The sequence below is a fragment of the Danio rerio genome, chromosome 5 (genome assembly GCF_052040795.2).
Source record: "Danio rerio strain M-AB ecotype USA chromosome 5, GRCz13ab, whole genome shotgun sequence".
Classification (NCBI taxonomy): Eukaryota; Metazoa; Chordata; class Actinopteri; order Cypriniformes; family Danionidae; genus Danio; species Danio rerio.
Window position 1 is genome coordinate 5,108,851 of NC_141025.1, and position 17,786 is coordinate 5,126,636.

The 17,786-nt window shown below is 36.2% G+C and overlaps 1 protein-coding gene across 1 annotated transcript; it reads left to right on the forward strand.

Moving 5' to 3' along the window:
• The first annotated feature begins 435 nt into the window (after window positions 1-435).
• On the forward strand, window positions 436-17,203 carry LOC561325. Its single transcript, NM_001326449.1, is given in 4 exon segments — window positions 436-766; window positions 14,377-14,499; window positions 15,821-15,983; window positions 16,948-17,203. Coding segments are annotated over 4 exon segments (477 nt in total). The 5' UTR covers window positions 436-630; the 3' UTR covers window positions 17,003-17,203.
• Window positions 17,204-17,786: the final 583 nt, after the last annotated feature.

Genomic DNA, 17,786 nt, shown 5'->3' on the forward strand with positions numbered 1-17,786 from the left:
CAACATTCAATAAATATTCCTCTTTCGTGTTTAGTTTCATCTGAGGCAGGATCTTCACAAGAGTAGAAATACAATAGTGGGCGGGGCTTGTTTGATAGTTAAAAATAATGTTTTAATTTATTTAAATGACACTTTTTCCCTAAGCAATTCAACTGCTTTTAGTCAGTTTAACAATAAACTGGTTCAGAATACTGCAGTCGTCGAAAAATAAACAAGTAAGTCACGTGATTAGCGTTGCTTTTCTCAGCGCTTGTCAGAATGGACTAATCACATTTGACTCTGATTACCATCCAGTGATTAGTTGGTTCAACAAAACTTTTAATTAAATAAATGGGAACGAGTGTTCTGTATATATTGGTTATTGTATATGTAATTATAAAAGTTGTATTCGTTATTTTAAAGCATCTCAAGCGAATCATAAAACGACCTAAGATAATAAAACGACGTGTTTGAGCCACTGAGCGCCACGTAGAGGATAACAGACTTCATTTCTCACAGTTAACACCATCAGCAACGCTTGCGTTTGTGTTATCTCCTCAATCACGCGGTGATCCAGAGCTTCAGATCTGTTATAGTTGCACTTTTGTCTATACTCGAAAGCCCTCGTGTTTTCTACGATAATCTGTCGACATGAATAGTTCAGGTGTTTGCGTTTTGCTATCGCTCCTGTTTCTGTCCGTATCAGCAGATCAGTGTGACAATGACAACACAGCTGACAACTGCAATAAATGGACCGAAACATCTCACAATCAGCCTCGAAATACAGGTAAAGTAGACTTTAACACTCAAATCTGGGAGAATTACAGCATAATAACCTACGAAAGGATTAAAGTGGCTGAGAAATCTTGTAAAAATCGAGCTTATAAGTGTATTATTTGTAAAATACTATACAAGTTAGTCATTTATTATAAATATAGTGTTTTTGAACCATACTATAGTGAAGTGTATTAGACTATTATAGTATCTAACACGTGGTTAATGGATGTAAGTTAGCATAATACACCATATACAGTAGTATTGTAGTATAATACACCATAGTCGCAGAAAACGTACAGTATATTATTATTATTATTATTATTATTATGGTATATTATTAGTTTGTATAGTGTTACCATAGCAACTTTACACAAACCACAACTAATCAATTCAACTACTTGAATTACTGATTAATTCAACTACTATGCTATATACAGGGTTCCTGCGGGGTCTTAAAAAGTCTTAAAATGTCTTAAATCTCAAAATCCAAATTTTAGGCCTTAAAAAGTCTTAAATTTACTAAAATACTGTGTTGTAGGTCTTAAATCTTTTTTAAACAGGTCTTAATTTTCCTTTGTTTGTGTATTGCTAACCAATCTGGCCAAAACCTATACAATCACAAACAACCCATCTCAATAAAACTTTAAACTTTTTATTTAAAAAGGCAGTTTTATTTATCATAATGGTTTAATTATTTTCGGTAACACTTTATTATAATGGTCCATTTGAGTATTAGTAGACACTCTACTTAACATCTCTTCTTGAAACTGACATTTAACAGTCCTTCAACAGACATTTAACTAACTATAAGAAACTTTGCAAATACATGTCAGCTTATTCTAACCCTAACCCCAACCCAACAGTCTACTTATAATCTACTTATAATCTAATAAGAATTAGTTGGCACGTAGATGCAGTCTAACTGAAATTCAACAAAGTGTTACCTTATTTTCCCTACAATAACATTTGTTTAAAAGTTCTCCATGCATTTACTGCTGAGGACACCGACCTGGTCAGATTGTTGTCAATAGATTTAGTTTATTATACTTTTTAAAACATTTATTCATTTTTTTATTTTAAAGAAAGTTTATGTTGGGAAAAAAAGTGTATGAAGACAAGTAGAGCTTGGCTGTTTTTACACAATATTTAAAATATTTAGCTAAGAAATAAAATCTAAAATATGTTAATTGTTTATTATTGCATTATTAAATGTATTAAATTATAATAATATTTTAATAGGTCAAATAAAAATGTTTTCCATCTGAGCCATTTGTAAAATTGCTTTAGCTTTAAGCCCTTTACGAGTCTCAAATTTCATTTATAATGATCTATAAAATGTCTTAACTCTGTATTAAACCTTGTATGTATAATACTGTTCGTAAGCGAAAGTAATAATTTATTGTATGAAGTGACAGAATAAACATGCTCGTTTGCACGCAGGGTCATTGACTCATCATGGCTTAGTGGACTTTTAATATTGCATCATGCGATGATGAGAGGTTTAACTTGATGTTCATTAAAGCTATTTAAGTAACAAGAAGAAATGGTCACACTTTATTACAATTCTCACTACTACTACACCATTAACTATGACTTTTGCCTTAATAAACTCCTAATTTGCTGCTTAATAATAGTCAATAAGGTAGTAGTTGTGTTTATTTATTGAGTAGATTAGGGCTGAAGTATAGGATCATGCAGAATATATTCAATTAAATTCATCTTTATTTCTATAGTGCTTTTAACAGTGTAGATTGAGTCAAAGCAGCTTAACATGAAGAAAAAATAATAAAAAGTCCTAAAAATATTTCAGAAAGTGGAACATTCCAGCAGTTCTGGTATAATTTTGGTGTAATTGTAGTTAAATTAAAACTGATTCAAATCAGTTTAGTATAAATGTCAATATTGAAGTTCAGTTAAATTCAGTTTTGTTTAGTACCATGGCAAATGTGCTTCAAAAGTACTAATAAACAGCTAATTTTTAGATAATAGATGGATGATAAGTAGTGCCAGACGGAATATGCGGACATTTTTGCTTTTTCTGCGCAGAATTGTGTTAAAAATCTGCGGATTATGCTAAATTATTTTGGGAGTATCATAACTAAAACCTTAATATATTAAATAAAAAGTAATACCTTTTTAACTTGTATTTAATGTTTACAATGCAAATCCAATTTGATCCACTTTATTTGGAAAACAAAGCAAGCTTCCCATATAATATATCTACTAAAAGACAGAAAATATTACTTTACAAACTATATTGTAAATAAATCATATGAATATTTTCATATTAGTCAATAATATTACTGTAATTAATTTAAAAACTGAATAAATATAGATTTGCACATGTAAATAAACAGAATTAATGATGGGCTAAACATCTGTGGAAATCTGCGCGCACAAATTCCGTGTGGGCCTAGTTATAAGCCACTATACAGTAAGAATTAGTACTTAAGCTAAAGTTTATTCATTCATTTTCTTTCCGGCCAATTTAGCTTGCACAATTCAATTATAACTAGGCCCACACGGAATCTGAGCGTGCAGAAATCCGCAGATTTTTAGCCTATCTTTGAGTCTAGGTATTTACATGTGTAAATGTGTGTAAATGTATATTTATTCAGTTTTTAAATTCATTTCAGTATTATTATTGTGATATAATAATACTAATATTAAAATGTTCATGATTTATTTTCAATAGTTTTTAAAGTCATATTTTCTGTCTTTTAGTAGATCTATTAAGAGACTTGCTTTGTTTACCAAATAAGTGGATCTAATTGGATTTGTATTGTAAACATTAAATAAAAGTTCAAAATGTTTTATTTTTTATTTCATATATTGAGTTTTTAGTTACGATACTCCCAAAACTATTTAGCATAAATTCACAGATTTTATTATTATTTTTTTAACAGAATTCTCAGCAAAAATAGCAAAAAAATAATGCAAGATTCTGTCTGGCCCTGCCTATAGAGCATGTGTTTGGACTGTGGGAGAAACCGGAGCACCCGGAGGAAACCCATGCAAACATGGGGAGAACATGCAAACTCAACACAGAAATGCGAACTGACCCAGCCGAAGCTCGAACTAGCGACCTTCTTGCTGTGAGGCGGTTGTGCTACCCACTGTGCCATCGTGACGCCCCTAAGCTAAGGTTTTACAGCATAAATTATTTGGTAAATGTTTGTAGACATTATGACATGCTAGATTAAAAACTACAAATTATGTGGTGAACACAGAAGCTGACAAAAAGTAAACAATGTGAGCTAAAAATTAAAAACAAACATAACACTGTCGTAAGGATATTGGTAGAAATGTATGAGGTATAAATTAACATTATTATATATTAATTATTAATAAATTTTTAATTTTCTTTTCAGCTCAGTCCCTTTATTAATCCGGGGTCGCCACAGCGGAATGAACCGCCAACTTATCCAGCATATGTTTTACGCAGCGGATGCCCTTTCAGCTGCAACCCATCACTGGGAAACATCCTTACATACTTATACACACACAGACACTACGGACAATTTAGCTTATTCAATTAACCTGTACGGCAAGTCTTTAGATTGTGAGGGAAACCGGAGCACCCGGAGGAAACCCACGCCAACACGGGGAGAACATGCAAACTCCACACAGAAATGCCAACTGACCCAGCCAAGGCTCGAACCAGCGACCTTCTTGCTTATAAATTAAACATAAATGTAAAAAGTACATTACATACTGTCAATTCTGAGATACAAAGTAGACATTACGCTATAGTGTTAATTATTAGAGAAGATCAGAAATGATGATGATGATGTCAAAACTTCGACATTATTCAAATATGTCATTTATAAGATAAATAGTAGAAATTAATGTAGACGTAAAAAGTTATTTTAAAATAAAACAATATGGGCGACACGGTGGTTCAGTGGTTAGCACTGTCACCTCAAAGCAAGAAGGTCACTGATTCCAGTCCTGGCTGGACTGTGTGGAGTTTGCATGTTCTCCCCATGTTTGCGTGGGTTTCCTCTGTTGGCTTTGGTTTCCCCCATAGTCCAAACACATGCGCTATGTGTGGTTTATTCATAAACTAGTTTCGAGAGGATCACGTGCTTATAATCAACACGGCTGGCTCCTTATTAGCTCCGTAATCAGCCCTATTAGATGATTACTAAAGCATTATAAATAACCTGAGTTTTTCACTCCAGTTATCTTCGTCTTGAAGCTCCCCCCTTTCCACCCCTTCATCCTCCTCCTTTCCTGATTGGGCGACACGGTGGCCCAGTGGCTAGCACTGTTGCCTCACAGCAAGAACACTGCCGGTCCAACCTTTCGGGCCGGTCGGTGTTTCTGTGCGGAGTTTGCATGATCTCCCCGTGTTCGTGTGGGTTTCCCCCGGGTTCCCTGGTTTCCTCCCACCGTCCAAAACATGAACCATAGCCAAATCGACTAAAACAAATTATCACCCAATACAACCTCAGTTCACACTTCTCACGGTGACAAGCAGGGGAGTTTTCGAGACCTACCTGACCTCGAACTCCCCTCTCGCCCTTCTAACGGGAGGGAGCCCCGGGCTCGAGGATATTACGAGCTCAGGGCTCTCTCCCGGGACAGCATGCCAAATACGCTTTATTGATTATCAGCTAAGTGTGAACTCTTGAAAGGGGAATTAAATAAACTAAAATGGCTGTAGTGTATGTGTGTGAATGTGAGTGTGTATGAGTGTTTCCCAGAACTGGGTTGCAGCTGGAAGGGCATCCGCTGTGTAAAACATATGCTGGATAAGTTGGCGGTTCATTCCGCTGTGGCGACCCCTGATTAATAAAGTGACTAAGCCAGAGGAAAATGAGTGGGAGAGTTTAGCTGACGCGGTTAACGCAGTGAGGTCTGAACATCGCACTGTGAATTAATTAAAAAAGAAATGATCCGATGTAAAGGTGCAGGTTAAGAGGAGAACAGCGGCCACTGTCAAAGTGTGGACACAACAGCCGGGGGAACAGGAGATGCTGAACTGACACTCTTTGAGGAGAGAGTTGCCTCAATTGTGGGCGACACTTTACTGTCTGGAGTTGTATCCGTGTCTGTGGGAGACACAGATGTATTAGAGCAGGGGTTCTCAAACTTTTTTCATCAAGTACCACCTCAGAAAAAAACTGTCTCTCCAAGTACCACCATATTGATGTGGCAGATTAATTCCTATTACAGCCACTTTAACCATTATAAATATTTTGACCATTAAAACTGTTCTGTGTTTATAGGTGAAAAATAAATCAATCAATAAAATGTCAGTGTTTAAAATGTGCTTTTAAAAGTTCAATAAAAATAGTAGGCTACTGTTCTTAAAGTAAAAAAAAACTGTTGTACTTAAATACTGTTGTACTTAAATCTAAAGTATTACCAAATAGTATTAGCAAAATTGGACCTCATAAATACAGGCTATCCTGCAACATTTAAATCACATCCAGATAAATTAGCCTAAATCTAAGGCAGGGGTTTTCAAAGTGTGAGGCGCGCCTCCCCTGGGGGGCGCCAGAGCATGTCAGGGGAGGAAAAATATTATATAATAAAAATATAATTATTAAGTTTAATTATTATATGTATTTTTTATTATATTTAAACGTCTTAATTAAACAAAGCTAAAAAAAATAATACGTCAAATATAAGAAAACCTTTTTTTACCCAGAAGGCCATAGCTGTGAATTCGCTTCTGTTTGGCCTGCCAATACAGGTATATGCCTGCTAATACAATGGATCGGTTTCTGAGACCCCCCCGATTCAAAGCCTTCAAGTTCAGAGCTTAAACCCTAAAGACGACGATATGATGATCAGTATTTGAGTTTAGGATTTACGTGGACAGGACCAGCTGAGGAACCACGACCTTTATGTGTGGTTTGTCAAGATATTTTGGCTAATGACAGCATGAGACCCGCTAAACTTCGACTGTTTTGACTGGGATGGACAGTTCTTGGATCTGTTCTATTCATATTGAACCATCATCCTAGTTTTAAAAATGTTATATTAAAATACTTGTTATTACTCTGTAAATAATTGCACTTTCATGCAAATGATGATAAAAGTGAGTTAACAGTCTGACATCTGTCTGTGTCTTTATATATATATATATATATATATATATATATATATATATATATATATATATATATATATATATATATATATATATTAAGGGTGGAGCCGAACCCGAATACGGTATTCGGAAAGGCACGAATAGCGTGTGTTTACGAATACTTATTTCGAACAAATACTTGAAAAATTATTTGTATTCGGGAGCAAGAAAAACACTATATCAAAAAACAGCGTTTCCTCCTGAGACCACAGTGCGTGAGTGAGAGAGAGAGAGAGCGAGAGAGAGAGAGAGAGAGAGAGAGAGAGAGAGAGAGGCGCTCAGTCGGAGGGCGGGGCGGAGGTAAAAGGTCTCTGGCACAAGCTTCTCCACAACAGCAGACAGAGAAGGCTTGGCTGAGCGAAAAAAAACACTTCTCTGCATCAGTATTTTTGTTAAATAGATTTTTGTACCTTAATTGGGTTCCAGATGCAGTTTATAAACTTGTAGCGGAGTTTGTTCGGGATTTTCCATTACGCTGCATTTTTGAAGTTTGCAATCGGGTGCTCTGTTTACGCAACTTTAGCTCTGTTAGCGCGGTAATTTAGACAATAGACTGTTGACAGAGTAACATTAACGTTCGTTTATAAAGGTTAAAATGATGCTTGTGCAGTTGTGTCGAATAGTATGCACTTATGGGAGTTATATGGTACGTCTAAATAACTGTCTTTTGCAGACAGCAAGATATATGCTATTGGCTAGTTAACCTTAGCATAGCTTCCCGTCACTTTTTATTAACTCGAAACTCCTCAAATACATTTGGGCACCATGAAAAAGAGTGAGAGTGCTGCTAAGCCATTTCTTGGTCCTCCACCAGTAAAAAAAATAAAACTTCATGTTCTTTGTGGAAGCATTTTACAGTCAGTGGTGCTGCATATAAAACAAACTGATACTGTAACGTTATAATGTGTGCAAAAGTGAAATCGGCAGAGATATTAAACATCTGTCAACATCTCCTATGCATAATCATTCATTTCTTTTCGGCTAAGTTCCTTTATCAATCTGGGGTTGCCACGGTGGACTGAACCACCAATTTATCCAGCATATGTTTTACGCAGTGGCTGCCCTTCCAGCTGCTACCCAGCACTGAGAAACATCCATACACTCTCTTTCACACAAATACAATAGGGACAATTTAGCTTACCCAATTCACCTGTATTGCATGTGTTTGGACTGTGGGGAAACCGGAGCACCCGGAGGAAACCCACGCCAACATGGGGAGAACCCAGTCGAGGCTCGAACCAGCAACCTTCTTGCTGTGAGGCGACAGTGCTACTCACTGTGCCACCGCGCAACCTTCTATGTAATGTATTATCACATGCACTAAAAGCATCCTCTCCTGATACTGTCTGTGAACCCCCCACAAGCATCAATCCCCTTAATCAGCACAGCTATGTTCTGCTAAATCCTCCACAAGCACCAAACCATCAACACAGCCACATTCTGCCCCAGCAAGTCAGTTTCAAACATAAAAAAGTAAAAAAAAAAACTTTGTGTCTGTTTTGTGGCTGGCAGATGATAATAGCAGGGCTGTATCTTTTAGTATTATATAGAATACTTTTGTTCTGCCAGATCTCCCAGGCAGGGTTTTATTTAGATTTATTTAGTTAATTTTAGTTTTTGGAATTCTGTCCATTGGAAAGAAGTTCTTTCAGAAGAAGAACAGTTTTTTGAAGTATTATTTGTGTTTATTCTGTCTATACAGTGTCCTTCAACAAGAACGGTGGTGGTGGGGTTCATAATCTTCACAATGGTATTTTATTAGTTGTTGGTTTAACCATGGATGAGATAATGGCTTCTATGTTATTATTTTTTCAATGACATTTCTTGTCACATGTTCAAAAACAACAACCAATATTGCATGTCTATAATTTATATAATGGGTATAATTAAACAATACTTTCACTATAACGTAAATTAGAAGTGTAATAGAAAAAATATATATTTTTGCGCCATTTTGAATTTTTTACTCGAATACAAATACAAATACAAATACTTTTCCCCCCTCAACAAATACAAATACCGGCTGCTCCGCACATCCCTAATATATATATATATATATGTGTGTGTGTGTGTGTGTGTGTGTGTGTGTGTGTGTGTGTGTGTGTGTGTGTGTGTGCGTGTTTGGGAGGAGGGGGGCGCCAATGGATAAGTTGTGTCAAAAGGGAGGCCCACTGTCTTAGACTTTGAAAACCCCTGATCTAAGGTAACAAATTAATCGAAAGCCACGCTGCTTTACAAAACAAATAACTTGTATTGAAAACATGCATTATTTTACACAACTATGAACACACATTGTTTAAAACACATTTGTGATAATTATTGATGCAGCATACAGTAACCGAAATTCCAACACAACAGCACTGGTCTGCAAAAGCACATATCTGCTCCGCAAGCGCTGCAGCCGCGTACCTCTGTCTCTGTGGCAAAGCGGGTTGATTTTTAGCATCTGATAATGCAACTAAAGTAAACATTCTAAGCACACCGATGTGATCGTACGCTTCAGGGAACAGCCGGTGCTGATCACACAAGTGTAATCGTTCGAGTCAAAAAGTTAAATGTTTTTCTTTTTTTCTTTTATTATTTAGTGTTTCTCTGCGTACCACTAGAAGGAGGCCCACGTACCACTAGTGTTACATGTACCACAGTTTGAGAACCACTGTATTAGAGGAACACTTTGTTTGGCCGATATAGCAGCACCCCTCCGCTCTTATCAAGGCAGCACCACCGGCATTTCAGCTGCCCAATCGCCCTGCTCTTGGTCAGTTTGTGAGTTGTCGAGGGGGGTTACAGCCATGTCTTTAACTTATAACCCACGGAACTGGGTTGCAACTGGAGGGGCATCCACTGTGTAGAACATATGCTGGATAAATTGGCGGTTCATTCCGCTGCGGCGACCCTAGATGAATAAAGCGACTGAGCCGGAGAAAAATAAATGAACAAATAAATGTTATGATTTAGCAGAGAAGGCTTTCATATATATCTTTATCAGGTCAATGACTGAATGATTTAACAATAAATATGCATCATCCAGACTGCATTACATTTACATTGACATTACATTACATTGATAGGTAGGAAAATGGTTAAAAGATTTAAAGAAAACCAAACAATCTGATTAAGACAGTTTCACATGGAAAATATTTGTTTAGTTTGGTGAATCAGTGTGATCCACCCACGAGAAGAAGATTAAGGGTTTATTCAGAAAACTGAATCAGCGTTGCTGGTGTTAGGGTGGAAACCAAATTCCCACGAGCCTACACTGTGATTTATAATTTAATATTACTTTTTTATTGATTATAACTTTGCACAGCTTTCAACAATATGTTATTCGAGCATTGATATCACAATGTGTGTGTGTCTGCAATAGTCACATCACAGGATTAGATTATTTAATAAGGATTAAAATATGTTATTAAATATGAATATTTTTAGAATCATTTATAAAATGATGACCATTTTCTGTACTTGAATGCTGTTAGACATTCTGGAAATTAATTAATTAATACATTTTTGCTTGTTATTTTATGCAGATCGACTTTAAAGAAAATCAGAATCAGAATCAGAAAGAGCTTTATTGCCAGGTTTGCACATTGGAGGAATTTGTTTTTGTGACAGAGCTTCTACAGTGCAACAGAATTACAGAGACAGGACAATAAACAGATAATAAATATATAAAAAAGCAGTATGTAGTGAATGCAAATATACAAATAGACAAGTGTATGTAGAGCTACATTACTATATACAACGTTATATGTGCAGCTGTTATGTGCAAATTGGCATGTAAAGTGTGATGTTAAATACGTGTATATGTGTATAAAAGTGTGTGGCAAGTACTGTGTAGATCAGTGGTTCCCAACCTGGGGTCCGCGCCCCCCTAAGGGGGGCGCCAGAGTTCACAGGGGGGGCGCGGGAGAGGATAAGTATTGAGGTAGAAAAAGGCATAAAAATGCTCCACTATTATAAAGGACTTTGCAATTAATCGAAAATCCGATTTAGATTTCGGTTTCAAACAATTATAAAAAAGCATTAATCGAGATAAATGGTTATTGCATCATATTTTGCCACGTTCAAGTTGTACACGTGTTGCTCTTAAAAGCGCGAAAGAGCTTATGTGTGTGTGCAGCACGATCACGCAGTCAGAAGCATGCGGCCGGTCAGCATTCGCTCTCATTCACACACTGAGACGAGCAGAGGAGCGCAGACATCTAAAGTCATCTTAACGTGAGCGCTTTAATGGTCAAATAGGTGTCAAAACGCGGTGTTTAGTGATTATTTATATTAACCCTCATTTGTGTAATAAACAAACGAGTTGAGGATCAAAAGACGTGAAAGAGAAACCATTAAAGAGACAGCGCGCTATAATCCTTCTGCCGCCTGTTTGTATCATTATTAAACAAACACAACGAGAAAACCCTCGCTGCTCTTGACTGAAGGAATGCTGAAGCTAAAGTGTTTTTCTTACAGTGAAGATGCTTAAAGCACAGTTTGTTTCATATTTTTATTTTATTCTATTGTATTTATTTCTCCTTCCTTTGCAGGGTGGAAAATAACGTATGTATACAGTTGAAGTCAGAATTATTAACCCTCTTGAATATAAGCAAACCTTTTCCTGCCCAATTTCTGTTTTATGGAAAGAATATTTTATTAACTTATTTCTGAACATAATAGTTTTGATATCTCATTTCTAATTACTGATTTCTTTTTGTCTTTGCTATAATGACAGCACATAATATTTTACTAGATATTTTTCAAAATACAAGCATTTAGATTAAAGTGCAGTTCAAAGGCTTAATTAGAGTAAATAGGCAAGTCTTTGTATGACAGTAGTTTATTCTGCAGACAATCAAAAATATATATTGCTTAAGGGGGCTAATAATATTGACCTTAAATTGGTTTCAAAATTTTAAAACCTGTCTTTATTCTAGCTAAAATAAAACAAATAGAAGAAAAAATATTATAGGAAATACTGTTAAAATTCCTTGCTCTGTTAAACATAATTTGGGAAATATTTATAAAAAAAAAAAAATCTCAGGAGCGCTAATAATTTTGACTTTAACTGGCAATGGTTTTGAATAATCGTGATTACAATTATGACCAAAATAATCGTGATTATGATTTTTCCCAAAATCGAGCAGCCCAAAAAATAAAAAATAATCTAAACACATGCTTAAAATTCCAACATAATAGTGAAAATAATTAAAATAAATAACTTTAAATAATTATTTAAATTTTGCTCACTCGGGCAATCTGCTTGTCAACGTGTCGTAAAGGCAAAATCAAAACAAAAATGGCAGACAAACGTAAATGCAGTGATTCTTCAGAGGCGAAGAAAAAGATTAGACAGTATGACAAAGCCTACCTAAATTTTGGTTTTATTGAAGGCCAAGACAAGTTAAAACTGATTAATTAATATTTTCTATACATATTACTATATATTAATATTACACAAACACACACACACACACACACACACACACACACACACACACACACACACACACATATATATATATACATACATATATATATATATATATATATATATATATATATATATATATATATATATATATATATATATATATATATATATACACACAGTACATATGTGTGTGCGTGCGTGCGTGTGTATTTATATGGTGGGGGGGCTCCAGTGTTTGTATATGTTTATAGGGGGGGCCCCAAAGAAAAAGGTTGGGAACCACTGGTGTAGATCACACACTACTTGTAAAAACAGACTAGATCACCCCAGTCGATCTAAATTAATGAAATATTTTCAAATAGAGCTGTTCAGATCATCTGGGGAATTTATATTTATATCGCAGTATATTGTGGCAATTTTTCTAATATCATGCAGCCATAGTTTTTCACTGTAAAAAAATTCAAGAATTGGCTCTACAAAGACTTCTTTTTTTCATTCATTCATTTTCTTTTCAGCTCAGTCCCTTTATTAATCCGGGGTCGCCACAGCGGAATGAACCGCCAACTTATCCAGCATATGTTTTACGCAGCGGATGCCCTTTCAGCTGCAACCTATCACTGTGAAACACCTATACACTCTCATTCACACTCATACACTACGAACATTTTAGCTTACCCAATTCACTAATGCTACATGTCTTTGTACTTATGTGGAAAACCGGAGCACCCGGAGGAAACCCACACTAACACGGGGAGAACATGCAAACTCCACATAGAAATGTCAACTGACCCAGCTGAGGATCAAACCAGCGACTATCTTGCTGTGAGGCAACAGCGCTATACTGCCTGACTTCTTTTCTCTTCTCTTCTCTTAAAACTTCTTTTCTCTTCTCTTAAAATAATTTACTGTCTAACACTTTATTAATGAATGTTATAAAAGCATGGTGTTGTATTAACTACTGATAATAATAATTAATTTGTACTATAGGAAACTGTGGTGGATAACCGGATTGGATTATGGGACAAAAAACAGAATTTTAAGAATTGGTTGTTCAAAATTAAAGTTTTTCTGTTAAAAAAATCTTTTTCCACCATGAAAATATTAATGGAAATAAATATATAAATAAAGAGTGAACATTTGTTTAGAGAGCAGTGGATTTTCAATAATGACAAACAATTTAACAATTATTTTTTTTTTAAATTCCAAAAGATGTTTAACTAAATTTGTTTCAACACATTTTTCTACATATTTTTAAAACTAATGTCTAATAACTAATTTCTTTTGGGTTTCCCAGAGATGGGTTGCAGCTGGAAGGGCATCCGCTGCATAAAAAACTAGCTGGATAAGTTGGCGGTTCATTCCGCTGTGGCGACCCCGGATTAATAAAGGGACTAAGCTGACAAGAAAATGAATGAATATATGAATAATTTCTTTTGGGTTTGCCATGATGACAGTACATAATAACAAATGCTGGATCCCACACAATTTCTTCATGTTCTCACTACACAAATTGATTAACATAATTGTTTTTACAAATTTAAGTAGATCGAACGAAAAACAATTAAGTTGTCCCCCAAAAATGTCCAAGAATTGTGTTGATTGAGCTCAATTAGGATAAATAGTTTGAACAAGCAGCAAAAATGTATACTAGTTATATTGGAAGATACTAGTATCAGCTTAAAGTGCAATTTAAAAGTTTACCTAAGTTAATTAAGTAAGTAAACGTTTATTTATATAGCACCTTTCACAGACATTAAGTCACAAAGTGCCTTACAATAAGAGAAAACAGGTAAGAGAAAACATATCAATAAACGTAAACATATTATAACAAGTTAACTAGGCAGGTTAGGGTAATTAGGAAAGTCATTGAGCAATAGTGGTTTGCTCTGTAGCCAATTAAAAAAATATATAATTTCATAGCCTTTTTTTACAGTTCGTTTTTAGCCAAACTAAAATAAAACAGACTTTTTCCAAAAGAAAAATACAGTAGGAAAAACTGTGAAAATGTCTTTGCTCTGTTAAACATCACTCGGCAAATATTTAACAATAATTTACATTAATCGTTAACTGTACCTGCTCACTTGTCTTGTTTTAGGGATTGCGGTGACGTACGAACAGCTGAAGCACATGATGTCCACTGGAAGAGTTCAGCTCATCGACGTTCGTGAACCGGATGAACTGACGGCTGGATTTATTCCTGGAGCCACAAACATTCCTCGTAAGAAACCAAAGCACAGATTCAGCAATTTTGTCCGTGACAACCCCCCCACCACCCGGTCCTCGCTGTCGTACGCACAATCACACCCCCGTCTCTCGTTTTAGCTTTTGGTATTAGGGTGACATGATTATCTTTTGCATAGAGCTCCAGTTCGGTTTGCTTTGGCCCTGACTGTGACCTATCATGCCTAAAACAAAGAATTAAATTATTAAAGTGACGATCGGGTGTGGATAGATTCATCAGATAAAATTATAAGTGTGGGCTGGTGGATGATTTGTATGAAGCTGCGGATTCGGGTGTCATTTCAGCTGATCGGCGCATCTCTAGTGCACTACAAAACTGAAAATTCTGTACGACTGCCACAAGGGGGCATATTCCAACAGTCGTGTCCAAATGTCGTGTGCAGTGGAAAGGCAGCTTAAGTGGAAAAAACTGTCCAATCAAATGGTAGCAGAGGTGGGGTTTCCGTTGAGGTGACAGCAGTGTTTGTGTTGTCAAGATGACTATGGAGACTTTTAAAGATGGAGGAGAGACTTGTGGTCGCAGTTTCGAGTTATCCGGAGCTGTATGATTTCACCAATCGTGAATATCACAATATTATTAAACATCACTATTGATTTTGCATCCCTCCACCACCCCAGCTCCACACTTTTAGTCTGATTCATACCCAGCTCTGGGAAGCGTTTTGGGATCGGGCTAGCTAGATGTAGAGTTCTGACTCTTCTCTTTTTTGCCCCTAGCTCGGTTGTCTTACAGCACACTGATTATGCTTATCTTTATTCTGTTATCTATATTCGTAAGCGAACTTATGAAATATACATTCTTTTTTACAGCGATTGGTTGCAGCCCAGCAGATTTTGCTTTACATTTGCATAAAGTCAAGAAATGTCTAAGCTTTCTGATGCTCTCAGCACTTTCTCCATGCTGTTTTCAATTCAACGATGCAGTGTTGCCATTATGCTTAACTTCCATATTAATAAACTACACGCGCCAGTGGAAATGTGCCGTTAGATTGCTATGAGGGAATGACACCCAAAAGGAAAGCCCCCGATATTCAGTTTCAGTTGGAAGTTCATCAACACACTGAAATAAAAGTATCAGCAACTTCTGGTTCACACGGATTTTACCACCCAAATAAAGAGACTTTTTATTGTTGACTGTTTTGCAGGTTTAATTCTGCACTATTGCCTTGTTTGGACTGGTTAATACTCAGATGTCTTGTCTATATTTTAGTTAGATGTTTTTCCACTGTAAGGATTGCCTGAATCTGACTATATTCGCACAGTGGGAATGAAGAATCTGTTTGCTTATGGTTTTATAGTGGGAGAATTGGAGGAGGCCCTGACACTGGACCCAGATCAGTTCAGACAGCGTTACGGCGTCTCAAAGCCTCATCCAGACGACTCAGACATTGTGCTTTACTGTCAGAGAGGCGTCCGCAGCCTCAACGCACTGGAGATTGCAATAAGACTGGAATACTCAAGGTATGGACAAAATTGGAACTATCATTCATTCATTCATTCATTCATTCATTCATTTTCCGTCAGCTTAGTCTCTTATTTACCATGGGTTACCACAGTGGAATCAACCGCCAACTATTCCAGCATATGTTTTATGCAGCGGATGCCCTTCTAGCTGCAACCCAGTATTGGGAAACACCCATATACACTCTCACATTCACACACCTACACTACAGCCAGTTTAGTTTATTCAATTCACTCTTTAGCCCATGTGTTTGGACTGTGGGGGAAACCGGAGCACCCAGAGAAAACCCACGCCAACACGAGGAGAACATGCAAACTCCACACAGAAATGACAACTGACCCAGCCGGGACTCGAACCAGCGACCTTCTTGCTGTAAGGCGACAGTGCTAACCACTGAGCTATTGTGTCGCCGGCCAAGGTTTTCATGATAGTTATAAATTGAGATTTATTCATGAAGTCAAGTGCAACAACTTTAACAGCACATTGTTTATCCTGTTGATCATAGAGGACTTAGACGTGCATATTAAAGTCTGCATGATATAAAAATTTGCAATGTTTGTTGTCAGTCCTATTCAAATAAATTAGCCTTATTCTAATTAATCTGTACCAGTTAACCCAGTGAAAAAAAGCTGTTTTGTTAATATTTAATTAAAGTCATTCTCTGATTACATCAGATTAACCGATTGGCTTAAATGTTTAGCCCCACCCCTCCCGCCGTTAGTTAGCTTAAAGTGAAAAATGAGAGGAGGAGCTTAAAAATAAACCCCACCTCCTAATCATTATTCAGTTTCAGTTGGAAATAAATCATCATAATGAATTAAATGTCTGCTGCAAATTCTGATTTACATGTATTTTAAATGTGACACATTGCATTGAGTTTCCTCAGTTTTTTTGTGTGGTAATGCCATCAGTTAACTGTTTAACCAGGGCAATGATGTGTGTGTGTGTCTCTCTCTCTCTCAGGGCCCGTCATTACGTTGGAGGATACAGCGAGTGGGCTGAACGTGAGCGTGTGTAAGCAGAAAGGCTCAACGTTTGACTAAATGACGATTATTTCTGCTCAGTGCAGAACCATAAGCAGACCATGACTGAAATTCATGAAGCTCCTGACTGTTTAAAAGACAACACAGACCAACAATGTATTATTCAGAATACCTCATTGATGTTTTTATATTTTTAAGTGAAAAAATAAATCAATAAAATTGCTCTGTTTATAATAGTTTGGCAATTTTTCCTGTCATAATTTGATTTTGTAAGCACAAACTCTTTAGCAATGGACTATTTGCAACATTTCCTATATAAGAGTACATAATAGTGGGCCCCGAAATACTTAAAATACTTATAATTTGCCACTTAATTAGCCTTGTATGAAATATACTGCAGATTATATGGAAGCATATGAGTAGCAAGATTCATTTTGAAATGTAATATACAAAATGGCTTAGCAAAATATAAAATGGTAATGCATTTATTAATTAAATTAGAACTTTCCATGACATGCAGATTTTGGTTCAAAATTAAAATACATAATTTACATTTGGCATTTCCAACCACTCTTATCATGTAAATTGCACACTTATTATAATGCATTACCAACATTTAATTTCATGTTCAAGTAGAATTGCTAGCAAAATAATCATTTAAACATATTCATTCATTCATTGTCTTGTCGGCTTAGTCCCTTTATTAATCTGGGGTCGCCACAGCGGAATGAACCGCCAACTTATCCAGCACGCTTTTACACAGCAGATGCCCTTCCAGCCACAACCCTTCTCTGGGAAACATCCACACACACATTCACA